This window comes from Colossoma macropomum, unplaced genomic scaffold (genome assembly GCF_904425465.1).
Source record: "Colossoma macropomum unplaced genomic scaffold, Colossoma_macropomum, whole genome shotgun sequence".
NCBI lineage: Eukaryota > Metazoa > Chordata > Actinopteri > Characiformes > Serrasalmidae > Colossoma > Colossoma macropomum.
In genome coordinates, this window is record NW_023494792.1 from 12,427,613 (window position 1) to 12,442,363 (window position 14,751).

Here is a 14,751-nt window from a genome sequence, read left to right on the forward strand (position 1 = left end):
GACACACATAGCTGATGCGTAGCAAGTCATCTGCCAAGGAAAATATTTGTCCAGCGTGCAGCAGTTAGTGCTAATTACACAGGCTGACGGCTTGGGGTGGCTGCTCTGTTTAAGTGCCTCTGGATCTTCTAAACAGTCTGAGGGCCACTGAGCCCCATCAGGAGGCTCAGGAAAGGAGCAATCTGACACTGATCCGCTCTCAGGCCGGGCCCCAGCGCACCATTCTGCTGATGGCAGCAGCACCTCGAGCCGGGCAGCAGCTGTTTACTGTCAGAGATCTAGGTCAGGCCATGTGTGGGGAAGGGTTACGGCTGCGCACACGCTAGGGATGGAGCAGGCATCTCCTGTTTGGGAGCTGGACTCCTCCTGAACATTCTGGAAGCTCCATGTTTTGAAACTGCCTGATAACAGCCGAACACTTTTGTCTACCTCAACCTGTTATACAGCAAGCTTATTATTTTGTTATTAATCTTAAGACTTAATCTTTCAGTAATATCTACAAGTTATTTGGTAACTACTGTGAAACTGATATGCAAGTTATTAAGTTATGAAAGTAAAGAATTAAAGTGTCGACTCACATACGGGTCCCTTAAAGTTTAAGAGATTAGACCGTCTGTCAAATATTTCTAACGCCATCCATTTTCAGCATCCTGACCCCTCAATTCTGAGTGCATGTCTACTAGCATAATGCCCACTGCCTGTACATACATGTAAATAGATACTGCTCGTATAATACAATGTATTGTATTGCAAAAAAGCATTCCAATCAGTTAAGATCTTATATCGCCCGTTTAAGAGTGACTGACATCAACAGCTTTCTCCTGACGTGTAGGGAGTGTAAGAGGCTAATCTCCAGAGCTCATGGCCCTGGCGCAGGCAGACTGAGGTACAGGCTTTAACACATGGTTATGTAACACAGGCTACAGAGTTACACTGTCAGCACTGCACAGATCAGATTCTAAACACCTTACCTGACCCATGTATGCTCGAAAAGAGCTAGCAGTGGAATGAAATGGTATTTAGATAGATCTGGTCCCACTAAATAACGTTCCATCAAGGTGTTTATTTGTTGGTTGAGGGGTATGATGTTCAGGTAAGGGTGTGTTATGATCATGCTGAAAGAGCCTTGTCAGTATCAAGTGCTTTGGCACAAGCAGGAGGTATACTTCATATTAATACTGTAATAAAGTAATACATTACTACAACATACTTTCAAAATACATAATAATGCTATTAATATTGGTTAGTAACATAGACTAATACAACTCCAAAATATGTAATGTAACAAATAATGTCTTGCCTTGAACGCTAGCGATAAATGCATTTAATTCAGGCAGCATTATCCTAAAATCAGATGAGAGTGTCAAGACTTGTAAATGGAAGCCTTTTCACTGCCAATCATCATACTTTATATTTAGGCTATTTTGAGACATGCCGTTTCTAATCTCTTCCTTTTCATATAATCTCTGCTCTGCCCATCTAAGCAAGTCTTGTCCTAAAAGGCACTAGAGAACATTATGCATGATGACAGCCACCTGCCTGTTACATAAACTCATCTAATACGACTGCTGTGACTGCTACTGGCCCCCACCTGCACACACAGCGGACCCAGGTGTGTCACCCTCACATGACATCAACAGAAACAGGAGCCGCAGCTAGTCTTTGTTTTGGCAGCCTACATGTTTTCAAGCTTGTGTTTTCAACTCCCATTCTTTCATGTTGGTCCCCCTGCCAGAAAAATCGCAAGCCAAAGTAAACACCCTTTGATTAACGGTCCCTAAAGATACCAATGTGATAATACACAGAGAGCTACAGGAAATACTCCTTCTAAAAGCTTCTAATGCTCTTCCATTTTCTAACTGAGATGATGACAGTGTAATTCTTCATTTAAATAACTATAACTAAATACTGTTGCTGCCATCATAGGAAAACCTTGTAACCTTGTTGTTTTTTTTTTTTTAGCAGCAGTGCTCTTAACATTATATGAACCTTGCATGACGAATGGACCAAAATTGCTACCTTCACAGATATTATGAACATTTTTCTTTCAATAGTTACCGTTTCCTGAGGTATAAGGTTTTACGACAGTTATAAGACACATTCAAAGGTCAACAGCGAGAGAGTATTTCTCTTCACTATGAATTTTCCTCTACAATTACTGTTGCTATCTACTACAATTAGAGATCATTAAAGAACTACCTTAACAGTTTCTCCACTATAAGCATATATACTCTGGCTGAACTATTGTATGGTAGTATACAGTCCTGTGCAAATATCAGACCACCCTTCATTTATTTAATTTCTATTTAATACAGCCATTATGTACAATTATTAGATTTTCATGATCTATTGTAGTTCTAAGATAATTCACCTACACAGGGAAGGGGAAAGTCAAAGGAAAATAAGCGCAAAAATTCCAAAACTGGTGTTATTTACACTGCATCTATATTTAAAAATACAGAGAAAATGGGACACTTAATAACCATGCAACACCTGGCAGACCACCAAAATGGTCGCAATGAGATAAACAGTATTTAAAGCTTTCACATTTGAAAAACAGGAGAAAGTCAAGCTCCACTTTTGCTTCAGATCAAAAATATAAATAAATTCACAAGTGTTTTTGTCCATCCTTCCATTGTGAGAACCTAAAAATTACTTGATGTAGTAACAAGCAATTGAACTAGTTTTTTTCAACTCAAAAAATTACATTGATTGAAAGAATGTTTCATTCAAAGTATTTATTAAGGTTGAATGTAACTAGTTAACTTACTTGTTACCACATCAAGTAATTTTTATAATTTGATCTGATAAGCCATTGTTGTGGGTCTGAAAGGATGTGCAGCTGTCAAAAAGCCATTACTAAGAAAAGGAAACAGACAAAAAAGAAGAAAATTTACAAATTAAACAAAGAAGCTGCTGGTGGTTTCAGAACAACAAACTGGAATCTGGAGCTCTGGACTCATTGGACCTCATTCACCAATATCTTTGATTTTAAGTTTAAGATATCTTAAGTTTAAATTTGTTTTGAGAAAGGTTCTTAGACAAAGCCTATGTCAGTTTCATGATATGTTCTTAAACCACAGCATTCTTTGCCCTTTTGTGCTCTTGAGTGAGTGTAGATTCTGTTTTTACCTAAGAACAAATATCAAATAAGAAAACACTGGTGAATGTCAGAATCTTCATAAAAACCATGTAAGTGGATTTTAAGAAGAAATCTCTTCTAAAGAACGGTTAGAGAGGCCCAATGAATCTAGACCTCAACTTAAATGCATAATGAAAAATTTTACATTATATTTAGTTGTTGAGGATTTTGTGCAATTTGCTGTTATATTTGTAAGTTTCCTGTATTTTTCTTGATGATGAAAATAACTTGTACTTAATGGTCATTTTGACTGGAAATATATATGTATATATAGCAGTGATTACTGTGAGGGGTCTCGGGAATGTTTCAGCATGTATTAGAACCATCCAGGCAATTGTGTCCAGTTCAGAGTTCAGATACCTCCGTCTGCTCTGCTAGACAAGCCCCCTGTCCTAATCAGGATCTCTAATCTTTTTACACAGCAGTTTAGGTCAACAGAGAGGGGTCTGTCACAGAAACAGAGACACCAGCCTAAGATGAATTGAGCATTAAGTGGGATTTTTGCTTACAGAGATCATCTCCTGTCCTGACTACGTTCTGCCTCTAAGCTAGTTGTCCTTTGAACTGGAAACTGGGGAAAAAATGCAGTGGCAATTCTAGAGAAAGATATGTCTTTATTGACTGGTACTAAACATGCTAAAAAGATCTCATTTTCTTGGTTGGATGTAAAGTACTTGTAGTGTTATTTCATTTACCGGAAGTTTTATCACCTGTTGGGCTCATGACACCAGCTAAAACCCCGCAGCCATCACACCATCATGGGAAGAACCCATAGAAGTAGAGAGCCATGTGTGGCTGTCTGGCTTTTGTATGTGACCCAGCCCTATGTAAATCCTTAACAAGGCAAATCAAAGAAAAAAGCAAATCGCTGACCTCAGCCCTCTAATTACCAGTAAATCATGCAGGGGTCACTAATTAGGCAGACCAGAATCCAGAGAGCAGTCACCATATGGCACTAGGCACTAGGCTGAACTTGCGGTTGGGCCCCTGACTGCCTTTTCAGCCTTGCAGGCGGCTAATTGACCCCCGCCACCCCCCCTCCTGGGGTCTTTGTTAACTTGGGACAGCACGTTTTGTGGTAAGCCAAGCTGCTTAGCTGACTTGAGAAGGGTGGCTTTTTTTCAGTGTCTCCTTGGTAGGTAATTCCTTTTAAAGTTGAATAGTTGAAAAATCAATGCTACAGGACAAACCCAAATCTGTCAACATGTCAAACCAAATAATAAACACAGAGAAAATCACAATAGGCCACATTTAGCATCACTTTTGGCAGAGAAAGTTGGATTAGCGTCCTTATTATCTACTTTTTGGAATTGATCCAAACAATATGACTCATTTTTAGCGGTGGACAATATTGAGGATTAAAAAATGATGAAATACTATGAAACTAACGGAACAATAACGAACCTCTCTCCAGAACACAAGTATAATCCTTTTTTCTTCATGGGAAGACACATTCCTATCAACAATTTCATTTTTGTTTCTTCATTTTCTGCGGCAACAGCCACAGCACTTGTTTCAGTTCAGTGCAAAAAATAAATAAAAAAAGCAGGTACTGACCCATAACACAGATATCTATTCATGAAAACTGAGTTGAATAAGATGATATACACCTGCCACATTTTTGAAGCATGCTGCTGGAAGCTCACTTGCAGGACCACTCCTGGACAAAGACAACAGGACAGAAAAACAGAAGAGACAGTGTGTCCAAACTAAAGCCAAAGCCTCTTCTTTATTCTTTTATTCTCCACTTGTGGAAGGGGCTAATGCTGAACAGTGTGACTGATTGATCCACCCCTAGATGGACAGTAAAGATTAAGAGGATGACAAATAGGCATTTGCTTACACAGCGCTTGCTGCTAATCCCCTTGTCTTCCTTTAGGGAGCTCAGACTGGACAGGGACTCAAACACATTTCAGCATCACCAGATGCAAGATGAGGAAGTGACAGGCTTCACTGGACTTTACTTCAGCAATAGTCAAAAGGTTCTAGAGAAGAAAACAACGTACAAAGAAAGTAGACCTTCATCAGGAGTGAAGACGTAGGAGTTTTTGGAAGACTCTATAGAAAAACACCTGAAAGAATTTCAGTTTAACTGAAAGAACTGAAAGCCGAACTTTGTTTGGGAAAAAGGTGAATCCACTTGGAAGAGGAACTTCAGGACTCCACTCGGGCCAAATTTCACAGAGGACAAATTTGGGGAGCAATTTTTCCTCTATAACAGGTTGAACTTAATGGAGGATCCCATTTTGAAAATTTCCATGGTGCCATCCACATCCCCCACAGACTCCCCCAGGAGCAACTCCACAGAGGAGAGCCATGAAGGTGAGTTCTGAAGCTACTCAGTGTATCCCAGTACTGGGTAGCAACAGGTTTCTACTTTTCCGACTTTGCTTTACACTATGCATTCATCAGGCATGTGTGCAAAAAACATTGCTTTTTTAATGCTGTTCCACTATTCATCTACTTGCACTTGACTAAAAATGAAAATGTACAAAAACTGAGATCAATTTGGATTTCCTTATTCTGCAAAAATGATGCAGGCCCATTAAAATGAGAACTCTAGGATTGAAAGGGAACTGGGTTTGCATATGTTTCCTTGTACTCTACATGAGGTTACAGAGTTGTTTCCTGTGTCCAGGTAAAAGTCCAGCTCCTGGAAAGACCCTGAGCATAGGTATGCTGTGTAAGGTGTGTGCAGACACAAGCAGTGGGAAACACTATGGTATCTACGCCTGCAATGGCTGCAGTGGTTTCTTCAAGCGCAGTGTGAGACGCAGACTAATTTACAGGTGAGGACAATTACAAAACAAACAATGGGCACCTTCCTGATTAGGTTTAGGTAAAGAAGATGGGGCTAAATATTTTTGTAAGCTTACCTATATATTGTACTGTATATCAATTCACTCATACTAGATCACAAACTGTACACAAAAATAAAAAAGTAAATAAGTGCCTTCTGCACTGCAGTAAATCATATCCTAACAACAAACATGAACTGTTGCAGGTGCCAAGCTGGAACAGGCATGTGTCCAGTTGATAAAGCCCATCGTAACCAGTGCCAGGCTTGTCGTCTAAAGAAATGCCTTCAAGCTGGCATGAACAAAGATGGTAAGTCTAACTGTCCCCTTACTTCTTTGTCCCATTCCCCCTCTCTATGTCTCCCTCTCCCTTTCAGCCAATCTTTCTCTAACTAGCCACGTCCTTCTTTCCACAGCTGTGCAGAATGAACGTCAGCCCCGAAGCACAGCTCAGGTCAGGCTGGACTCTCTGGATGTGGACACAGAAAAAGAGCACCTGGCCACCACCCGGGAGCCCACATCCTCCTCATCTACTTGCTCTGTGATCAGCAGGCCCCTGCTGGCCTCCTCCATTAGCTCCAACATAAGCTCCACTGGCCCCAACCAGCGCAGCAGCAGCCCCAAGAACAGTCACCGCTTTATGGCCAGCCTGATGACCGCAGAAACCTGCGCTAAGCTAGAGCCTGAAGACGGTAAGAACACAGACTGAAAAAGAGAGGGACTAGACTAATCCAGCCACTGATAAACAAGCTCAAAAGCAGTGCATTTATGTTTCAGATATGAATATTTTGTTCAGCTCTTGTTCTATGAAGCTCTTGTTTTTAATCTTTGAAGTAGAGTTTGAAGGCACAGTTCACTTAAGACACACAGTATCTCTGTGAATTATCCCATAATTCCAATGCCTTGATTTTATTTCCAATTTCCAGTACTAACATTTTTTTTCTCTCTCACTTTGCAGTGGATGAGAATATTGACGTAACCAGTAACGAGCCTGAGAGAAGCTCCCCAGAGTGCAACACGTCCCTCTACTCGTACTCTGGCCCTGAGAGTGTGTATGAGACCTCAGCTCGTCTCCTCTTCATGTCTGTTAAATGGGCAAAGAACCTGCCAGTGTTCTCCCATCTGCCCTTCAGGGACCAGGTACAAGTCATTCACTGTCTGTTCTTATAGAGGGATGTGTGGGAAAATACATCATCACTGAAATAAGAAAACATTGTTAGCTCAGGTTTGTACACTTTTTGAAACTGCCAGTTGCCAGTTACATTATGGGAGTATTTCAGGATGAATGGAATAATATTGGAGTAATATATATTACCATTCTGGACAATGTTTTCTTATGACAGTGATGATATGGTTAAGATGGCAGTACTAATCTGGTATTCGCTGACTGCAGCAATAATCAACCATTACACATATCATGAACAACTGTAGAATGCAATATATCTATCTGAAACTCAAAATTTCCTGACCTGGAGAAATGTACATGTGTTCTTAACTGAAATTAAATGAATAACTGTTACCTCATATCTTTCTCTGTGTTTGCAGGTGATTCTACTAGAGGAAGCGTGGAGTGAGCTTTTCCTCCTCTGTGCCATTCAGTGGTCACTGCCGCTTGACAGCTGCCCCCTGCTCTCTCTGCCTGACTTGTCTCCTCCTTCCCAGGGCAAGAGCAGCCCCTCAGCCTCTGACCTGCGCCTCCTGCAGGAGGTCTTCACCCGCTTCAAAGCCCTGCAGGTGGACCCCACTGAGTTTGCCTGCTTGAAGGCCATTGTTCTTTTCAAGCCAGGTCAGTGATCATTCCTCTGCTACAAGTAGGAATAAATAAGCATCTTTTCAGAGCACATGTGTATATTAACAGTGCATTTTGATGAGTGACATGGATTTTTCTCTCTAAAACAGAGACACGTGGCCTCAAAGACCCAGAACAAGTTGAGAATCTGCAGGACCAGTCTCAAGTAATGCTTGCTCAGCATATACACACACTCTACACCAGTCAGGCAGCAAGGTGAGCACATGCGCACACACACGCGCACACACACACACACACACACACACACACACACACACACACTTATTTGCTTTTCTACCTTCTAACATCGGCTATATAATACATATTATACCATGTATTATATTGTAGATTCTATATATAATTCTTGACCTTCAATGTAGCTCAGTGCAACAATATTTTCTTTGAATAATTATTCATTTCTGACCATTTCTATCAGTCCATTTATCATAACAGCTGGTGTTTGAAAAAAGCAAATAACAAAAATGGAGATACGTAGTTTTGTTCTGACAGTGACAGTATATTGATACGAAAGGTCTAATTCTAAAGTTAACCCTAACCTAACCTAAAATACATTTCTTTGTCCAGTTTTAAAAATGTAAAACATGTAGCTTTTTAAAATCATTGTCAACTGTCATTGGAATGGACAAACTCATTATACAAAAAGTACAAAAACAAAAATATACAAATACTTCTACAGATAAAATACATGTCTAATCATGCACACACACACACACACACACACATGCACACGCACAAACACACAGGAGGAAAAGACCTAATCAAATTCTCTGTGTTTCACAGGTTTGGAAGGCTATTGTTACTTCTTCCCTCCCTACACTTTGTGAGCTCAGAGAGGATTGAGCTGCTCTTTTTCCACAGAACCATCGGGAACACTCCCATGGAGAAGCTACTCTGTGACATGTTCAAGAATTGAAAAACTGTGAAAACTGTGTTGCTGTTGAGAGTGCACTGAACACTGGAGCATAAAATCATTTAACTTTTAGGTGCTTTCTTCCTCGACTGCTGTATTAGTGAGCAGTTGCAACGCTTATCACTTCAATTAATTCCTCATGGAGAGAAATGTTATATTTATTATTCTTCCTTCACACCACCATGACTTATTATAAAATATTTGTGCTTAATTTTGTATTTTAATACTGCTCACAAGCATATGCATGTTTATTGTATGAATTATGTAATTTAGGTAGAGCGCTTTCTGTCATCTTTATGAGTTAATGTAAGTAAATGCATAAATGCCTTTTAAGCTTTTTATAATGCAAAATTATTTTGATAAAAGCTTTTCAAAAGTAGGACTTTTTTATTAAAAAACACAGTATTTTTACTATGCTCACAGACATGCCTCTCCTTTGTAAGAATTGAAATAAAATTATGATTTTCTCTGAGAAACCTGGAAATCAGTCTTTGCATCTTGCAACACTGAGTACAGATTATCAGCATCTAGCATCTAAATACAGTCTGTATAGATCTGCAACTTCTTTGCCTGTGTGGTACTTCATGTAATCACATGTACTTCATGTAACTCCCACTACAGAACCTGCAGTTGTGAGTGTGTAAAGAAAAACTAACACTGAAAGCACAATAAGAAAGTGGAATTATTTCATATCATACATCATTTTATTTTACAATCATTTTGTTTTACAAGGTTATATATCCATCAAACTAGTTGACATAAATTAAAATACGACATATTTCTTTTTCCACCTGCAAAGTACTCTGCAGAACCATCACAGCTACAATATACAAGGCTATTTTAAAGTGCAATTTTTTTAGGAGAATGAATGCTTCAAATGAGTTCTGTAGTTTAGTATGCATGGAAATCAGTTTGTTTTGAATAAGAACCCGTAAAATGTTATGTTAACTAAAAATTGTAAGGCAACTATTTATCAGCTTTTTTGAGACATTTTACGCGATAGATGAGAAACAGGTTCATTATAACAGATGCAAATAGACTAGCTGCACATATATTCACAAGGTCCTTTACTCCAATCACATTCTGTACAGCTTATGAACATATAACAGTGACAGAACAGGCTAACATTAGTTAGCACAGTAAAAGTCGATCCTAAAAATGACCGTTAACCGAAACGTTCACTCTGGGTTAGTTAACCTAGCTGTTATGGAGCAAACATGGAAGGTCACTGAATAACTGGTATTACCGAATCGAGTTTATTATCTGAGTTTGATTGCTGTGATACCAACAAAAGTGACAACATTACTGTCAGTGTTAATCTGCCTCATTAGCTACAGAACTAATCTGACTGTTAGCTTAGCTTAGTTACGTTAGTTAACTAGCTAGTACAGCTAGCTGGCGTAGCGTTAGCCAAGTTTGGCCTGTCTGGCTAAATTCACAGAGTCAGCGTGAATTTTCAACGTCACGACAAAATAACATGAACTAGAGTTGAATAAAAGGAGTAACATTAGCTAAGTGTCAGACTGAATCTGAGAATAACAGTAAGAGATTAACGTTAATACATGTTCTCACCTGTTCCTGTCGGAGCTGAATCGCGCTGTTTTCCGTTGAATTTTGAATTTGAAATGATGTGTGATTGTGTGTGACAGGATATGCAGCACACGGATGCGCTGATTCAGCCATTAGAAACATTATTCATTCATTCATTCATTTATACATCGCTCTGAGTCCAGGAAGCCCTGATGGTGATGTTGTCAATAGTGGGTCTGTCTAGTCACTGGTCTCTCACACACTTGAAGAAGACAGATTTGCAGATGCGCGGTCCAATGTCGGTTTAGAGGTAAGACGCTCTCCACAGATTCTAAATGATTTCAGACGTGCTGTGGGGACAAAATCGGACTTTTCAAAGGCATGAGAACAAGCACGCTTATTTCTGTCTTGCGACTTTTGTACAGTAGGTGGCGGTATGAGCATTTATTTCAGTACATTCGGTGCCCGCATCTCTCCTCCTCTGCCCTAGAGGGCGCTGTTGGGCTGAACTTGTGAAATACCCGGAAGAAACGTTACCTGCAGCCATGGAGATGATATAGCGTTGCTGTTTTTATTGTTGTTAAAACTGAGAGGAGGCGGTTTTCAGTAAGTGAAAATGTTCAATAAGTCTCCAGGTTTCGGCTATGAGGCAGTTTCGCAGGGAGACCCTGGCAGTACTCCGGGCCTGTACGCGACCCCCTTTACCTTCGGACAGTCTCAGTTCAGCAGCGGCCACTCCTTTGACTATGTGCCTAAAATAAAAGACAACGACTTTACTGACAAAACTCAAGGATTACTGTCATGGATATGCAACTTGATTGTCACATTCCTGGTTTTTCTTTGCACTCTCATCACATTTCCTATCTCAGCGTGGTTCGTATTAAAAGTAAGTCCTTCCTACAGCTCAGACAGACAGACAGTGTGCATATTTGCGATGCTGTTCTTATTTCATGTACAGCTGTTAATGTACACTGTGCCTTTAGACAGTGCCCAACTATCAGAGAATCGTTGTGTTCCGGCTGGGTCGCATCAGACCTCCTAAGGGTCCAGGAGTGGTGCTAGTGCTTCCGTTGATTGACCAGTGGCAGAGAGTGGACCTGAGAACCAGGGCCTTCAACATACCACCGTGCAAGGTACTAACAACCACTGTTACAAACACAAATCAGTCACCCATTTATGCAGGACTTGCACCAGCTTTTCCTGCCCAAGTCCTTACCTGGACCAACTTGCCACACAAGGCTCAGATCTGATAGATCATTTCTATCAATGCCAACATTAGTCTGACATTCTTCGTTACACCATTCAGCATTCTAGAAGTTTACACTTCCTTCTGTGCTTTGTCAGGTGACCACTAAAGATGGTGGACTGGTGTCTGTAGGAGCAGACATCCAGTTCCGGATCTGGAATCCAGTGATGTCTGTGGTGGCGGTACAGGATCTGAATGCCTCCACACGCCTCACTGCGCTCAACGCCATGACCCAGAGCCTGGGCAAAAGGACTGTGAGAGAGATACAAACAGAAAGAGTTAAGCTAGGCGAGCATCTTGGGGTGAGATGCTAAAGCATATTTGTTATTTGAATGCCTATTCAGTGTCAGTTTGTTTTACAGCACATGGAGAATGCAATATATTATAAAATTGGAACTTGGTAAACCTATTACTTAAAGGTGAATTTCAAAAATGTTTCAAAAGTTCTTTGTTAATTGGTCATTAGGATGTGAACAAAGTCATTTAGAGTGTTTTGATTTAAAACTATCAATTCTAGAGAAACTCACCAGGTCAAGAAGCGGTGGTGAGCCAGACTTCTGAGTTTAATGCCTCTGAAAGATCTCAGATCTGTGAGCGATCTCACAAAGTTATTACATGAAATGGTTATGAATACTGCAGCTGTTGCTAGAGAAATTGATTTATGATAGTTTTAAGATAAAGTTTTGGCCTAAAACATTTTTAAAATACACTCATGGCAGCGAGGCACATGCAGGATGGTGTAAAGCAAAATAGTCCCCAGAGATTTACTACTATTTGTCCTTTACTAACACTAAGTTGAAAACTCAGAAGACATGTAGGTTCACTGGTCATTTTGGATAGTAAGTAAAATGGCTGTATTTGCGTTGTAGCTTCACGACCCCTGGTTCCTATCACTGCCACTGAAATCACTGAGTCCATAAGTTTCTGTTCAATGAACCGTCTCACATCAAAACCCTCTGAATGGCATTGTTTACAGCTTAATGACTAAATTATGCAGAAAAAGTTGCCCAAATTCCTCTTCAACTTTAAGATAGATTAACTGATTAAGGTCTGAGTAATTGAATGATTGATTTCCCAGGCTCAGCAATTGGGGTTCATTAAAGCATAACAATATTCTTACATACTTTCTCTTACTCTACTTTCTGTACTTTAATGTTTTGCAGATGGACATAAATGAGTTGACAAAGCCGTGGGGATTGGAGGTGGACAGAGTGGAGCTGGCCCTGGAAAGTGTGCTCCAGGCTCCAGAGAACCCTCAGTCAGGGTCCGTTATTATGCCTCCCTCTGTCCCTGGCCTGGAAGGTCTCACAGGACCAATTCAGCAGCTTGCCATGCACTTTCTTGGGCAAAGCACACAAACACCCCAGCCTCTTAAGGGTACATTTACTCATTCACTTTTTTGCACTGCCCAGCCAGGTCATTCATACATTCTGTGTTCTTATATCAGTGCTGTGAAAAGAGTATATTTGAATTTACTGTGCAGATACAGTGAGCTTCACCGATGAGTTGAGCATGGTGGCCCCAGTAGCTGCAGCCAGCAACAGAGTGGAGGAGCTGCTGGCAGCAGTCAGTCTGGTGCTGTCTGAAAGTTTGGTTAAGCAGGTGGGAGCCTGCTTCCAGTTTTACATCAGCACTAGTAGTGGCCAAACCAGCAGCTACTACGTGGACCTGACTCAAAGTAGGTACAGTAACAAGTAATATATAAAAAGCTATTTTACATGTTATTCAGCATTTTTATGTATTTTGTTCATTTACTTTGTTACATTTAAAATCTGTTTCTCTTTTACTTAGGAAATTAGACTATACTATGTATTATTAAACAGATATAATATTAATGCATATTTTTCTGTCCATTTATCTCCAATATATCCAGACAGTGGAGCATGTGGTGTGGGTGAAGCAAGGCGATCAGACGTCTCTCTGAGTATGAGCGAGCAGGACTTGATGGCCATGTTCCAGGGTAGCCTGCAGCCATTTGCTGCATACAGCTGTGGTAGACTGAGAGTACAGGGAGACCTGCACACAGCCATGAAGCTAGAGACACTTCTTAAACTCCTTAAGCCTCATTGAGGCCTACTGTTAGTAGTGCACGTGCCTCATATGTGCTGCCTTTGCATTCATGTCAGCATGTCAGTTCTCTTTCCATAGCTGGCAGTACTATATTAAAGTACTATAATTGAAATATGAACTTTTTAGTTATCTAAAAGATGCAAAAATGTAATTGGCCTACCATTAAAAAAGGCTGTGAAAGTGATTTCCTGGATGAATAATTGGCATTCAGGACAGATATCTGAGCAAGCAAATGAAAGACACGTGTTCTACTAGGTTCTACTTTGAAAATGGTAAAATCTCACTTTTTGCAATACAGAACAGAATATACTTCCACATTTATACTAACAATAGAATATATATGTAAGTATAAAAAGGTACAAAAACTGTCACTGGGGCAGTACCCAATATGTCACTAGGGTGGAACCCTCAAGAATACATCTTAGTACCTTTAGTCAGCGAAAATGATTGTACCATAATCCATAATCCGACTCCACACACCGATTCATCTTAAGGCTTTTTATTTTATTGTTCTGTTTTAAAACATTACACTGGAAAAAATGTATTTATGGAACATAATTAGACTGTAAAACCACTATTGTACCTTTGAGGGTTAATTAACATTGTAATTTGATGAACAATCAAATGTACACTGTGCATATACCTGCACAGAACTTTTATTTCTAGCAGTGCATGGACTTTAATGTGAAGTGGTAAATTAATACAAAGCATATGAGTTTTTTACTAGATTATTTATTTGTAACTGATATTACCTTCCCTTGTGTGATTAAACTTTGTCTTTTATTTAAAGATTATGTTTGAAGGAATTTAGTGTCTTTGTTGTTGTAAAGTCTGTAATTGAGATATATTTTTGACAAATTATCTGCTGTTCTTTTTTAATATAAATCTTTAAAATAGAGTTGATATTTGGATTTGTGCTTTACCATCTCTTAACCAATGGTGTCCTTGAGTTTGTATGTCTGTCTTCATCACACACATCTATACAAGGCTGAGTGCCTCTCTGCTGCTCACTCTGACCCTCACTCCTGTGGCCTTCTCTGCCTACACACAGCTGCTTACAGAGAAAACTCCCACAAGGCCACTCTACTGGCATTCGTCTGTGCTATCAAACTCCATACTTCCATGGAAAAACAGAATGTGCAGTATATGGTGTGATCTATATATGAGTCAAAGCTGTTATTTTTCTCTGCTATAACTCTCTGCTGACTGTGAGTCTGTCATTGCACAGATTACACATCCAACAGG

General features: G+C 39.9%; 2 protein-coding genes across 2 annotated transcripts; both read left to right on the forward strand.

Moving 5' to 3' along the window:
* Positions 1–5,364: 5,364 nt before the first annotated feature.
* On the forward strand, positions 5,365–8,663 carry nr2e3 (nuclear receptor subfamily 2, group E, member 3). The gene is made up of 8 exons (XM_036575450.1): positions 5,365–5,464; positions 5,781–5,931; positions 6,147–6,250; positions 6,357–6,632; positions 6,899–7,080; positions 7,486–7,726; positions 7,840–7,945; positions 8,531–8,663. The coding sequence occupies exons 1-8, from the start codon at positions 5,374–5,376 to the stop codon at positions 8,661–8,663; spliced, it is 1,284 nt and encodes a 427-aa protein (XP_036431343.1). The 5' UTR covers positions 5,365–5,373.
* A 2,030-nt stretch (positions 8,664–10,693) lies between these two features.
* Positions 10,694–14,404, forward strand: stoml1 (stomatin (EPB72)-like 1). Its single transcript, XM_036576024.1, has 6 exons — positions 10,694–11,076; positions 11,174–11,323; positions 11,535–11,738; positions 12,600–12,813; positions 12,920–13,114; positions 13,310–14,404. Exons 1-6 carry the CDS (start codon positions 10,807–10,809, stop codon positions 13,504–13,506), a joined length of 1,230 nt encoding a protein of 409 aa, XP_036431917.1. The 5' UTR covers positions 10,694–10,806; the 3' UTR covers positions 13,507–14,404.
* Positions 14,405–14,751: the final 347 nt, after the last annotated feature.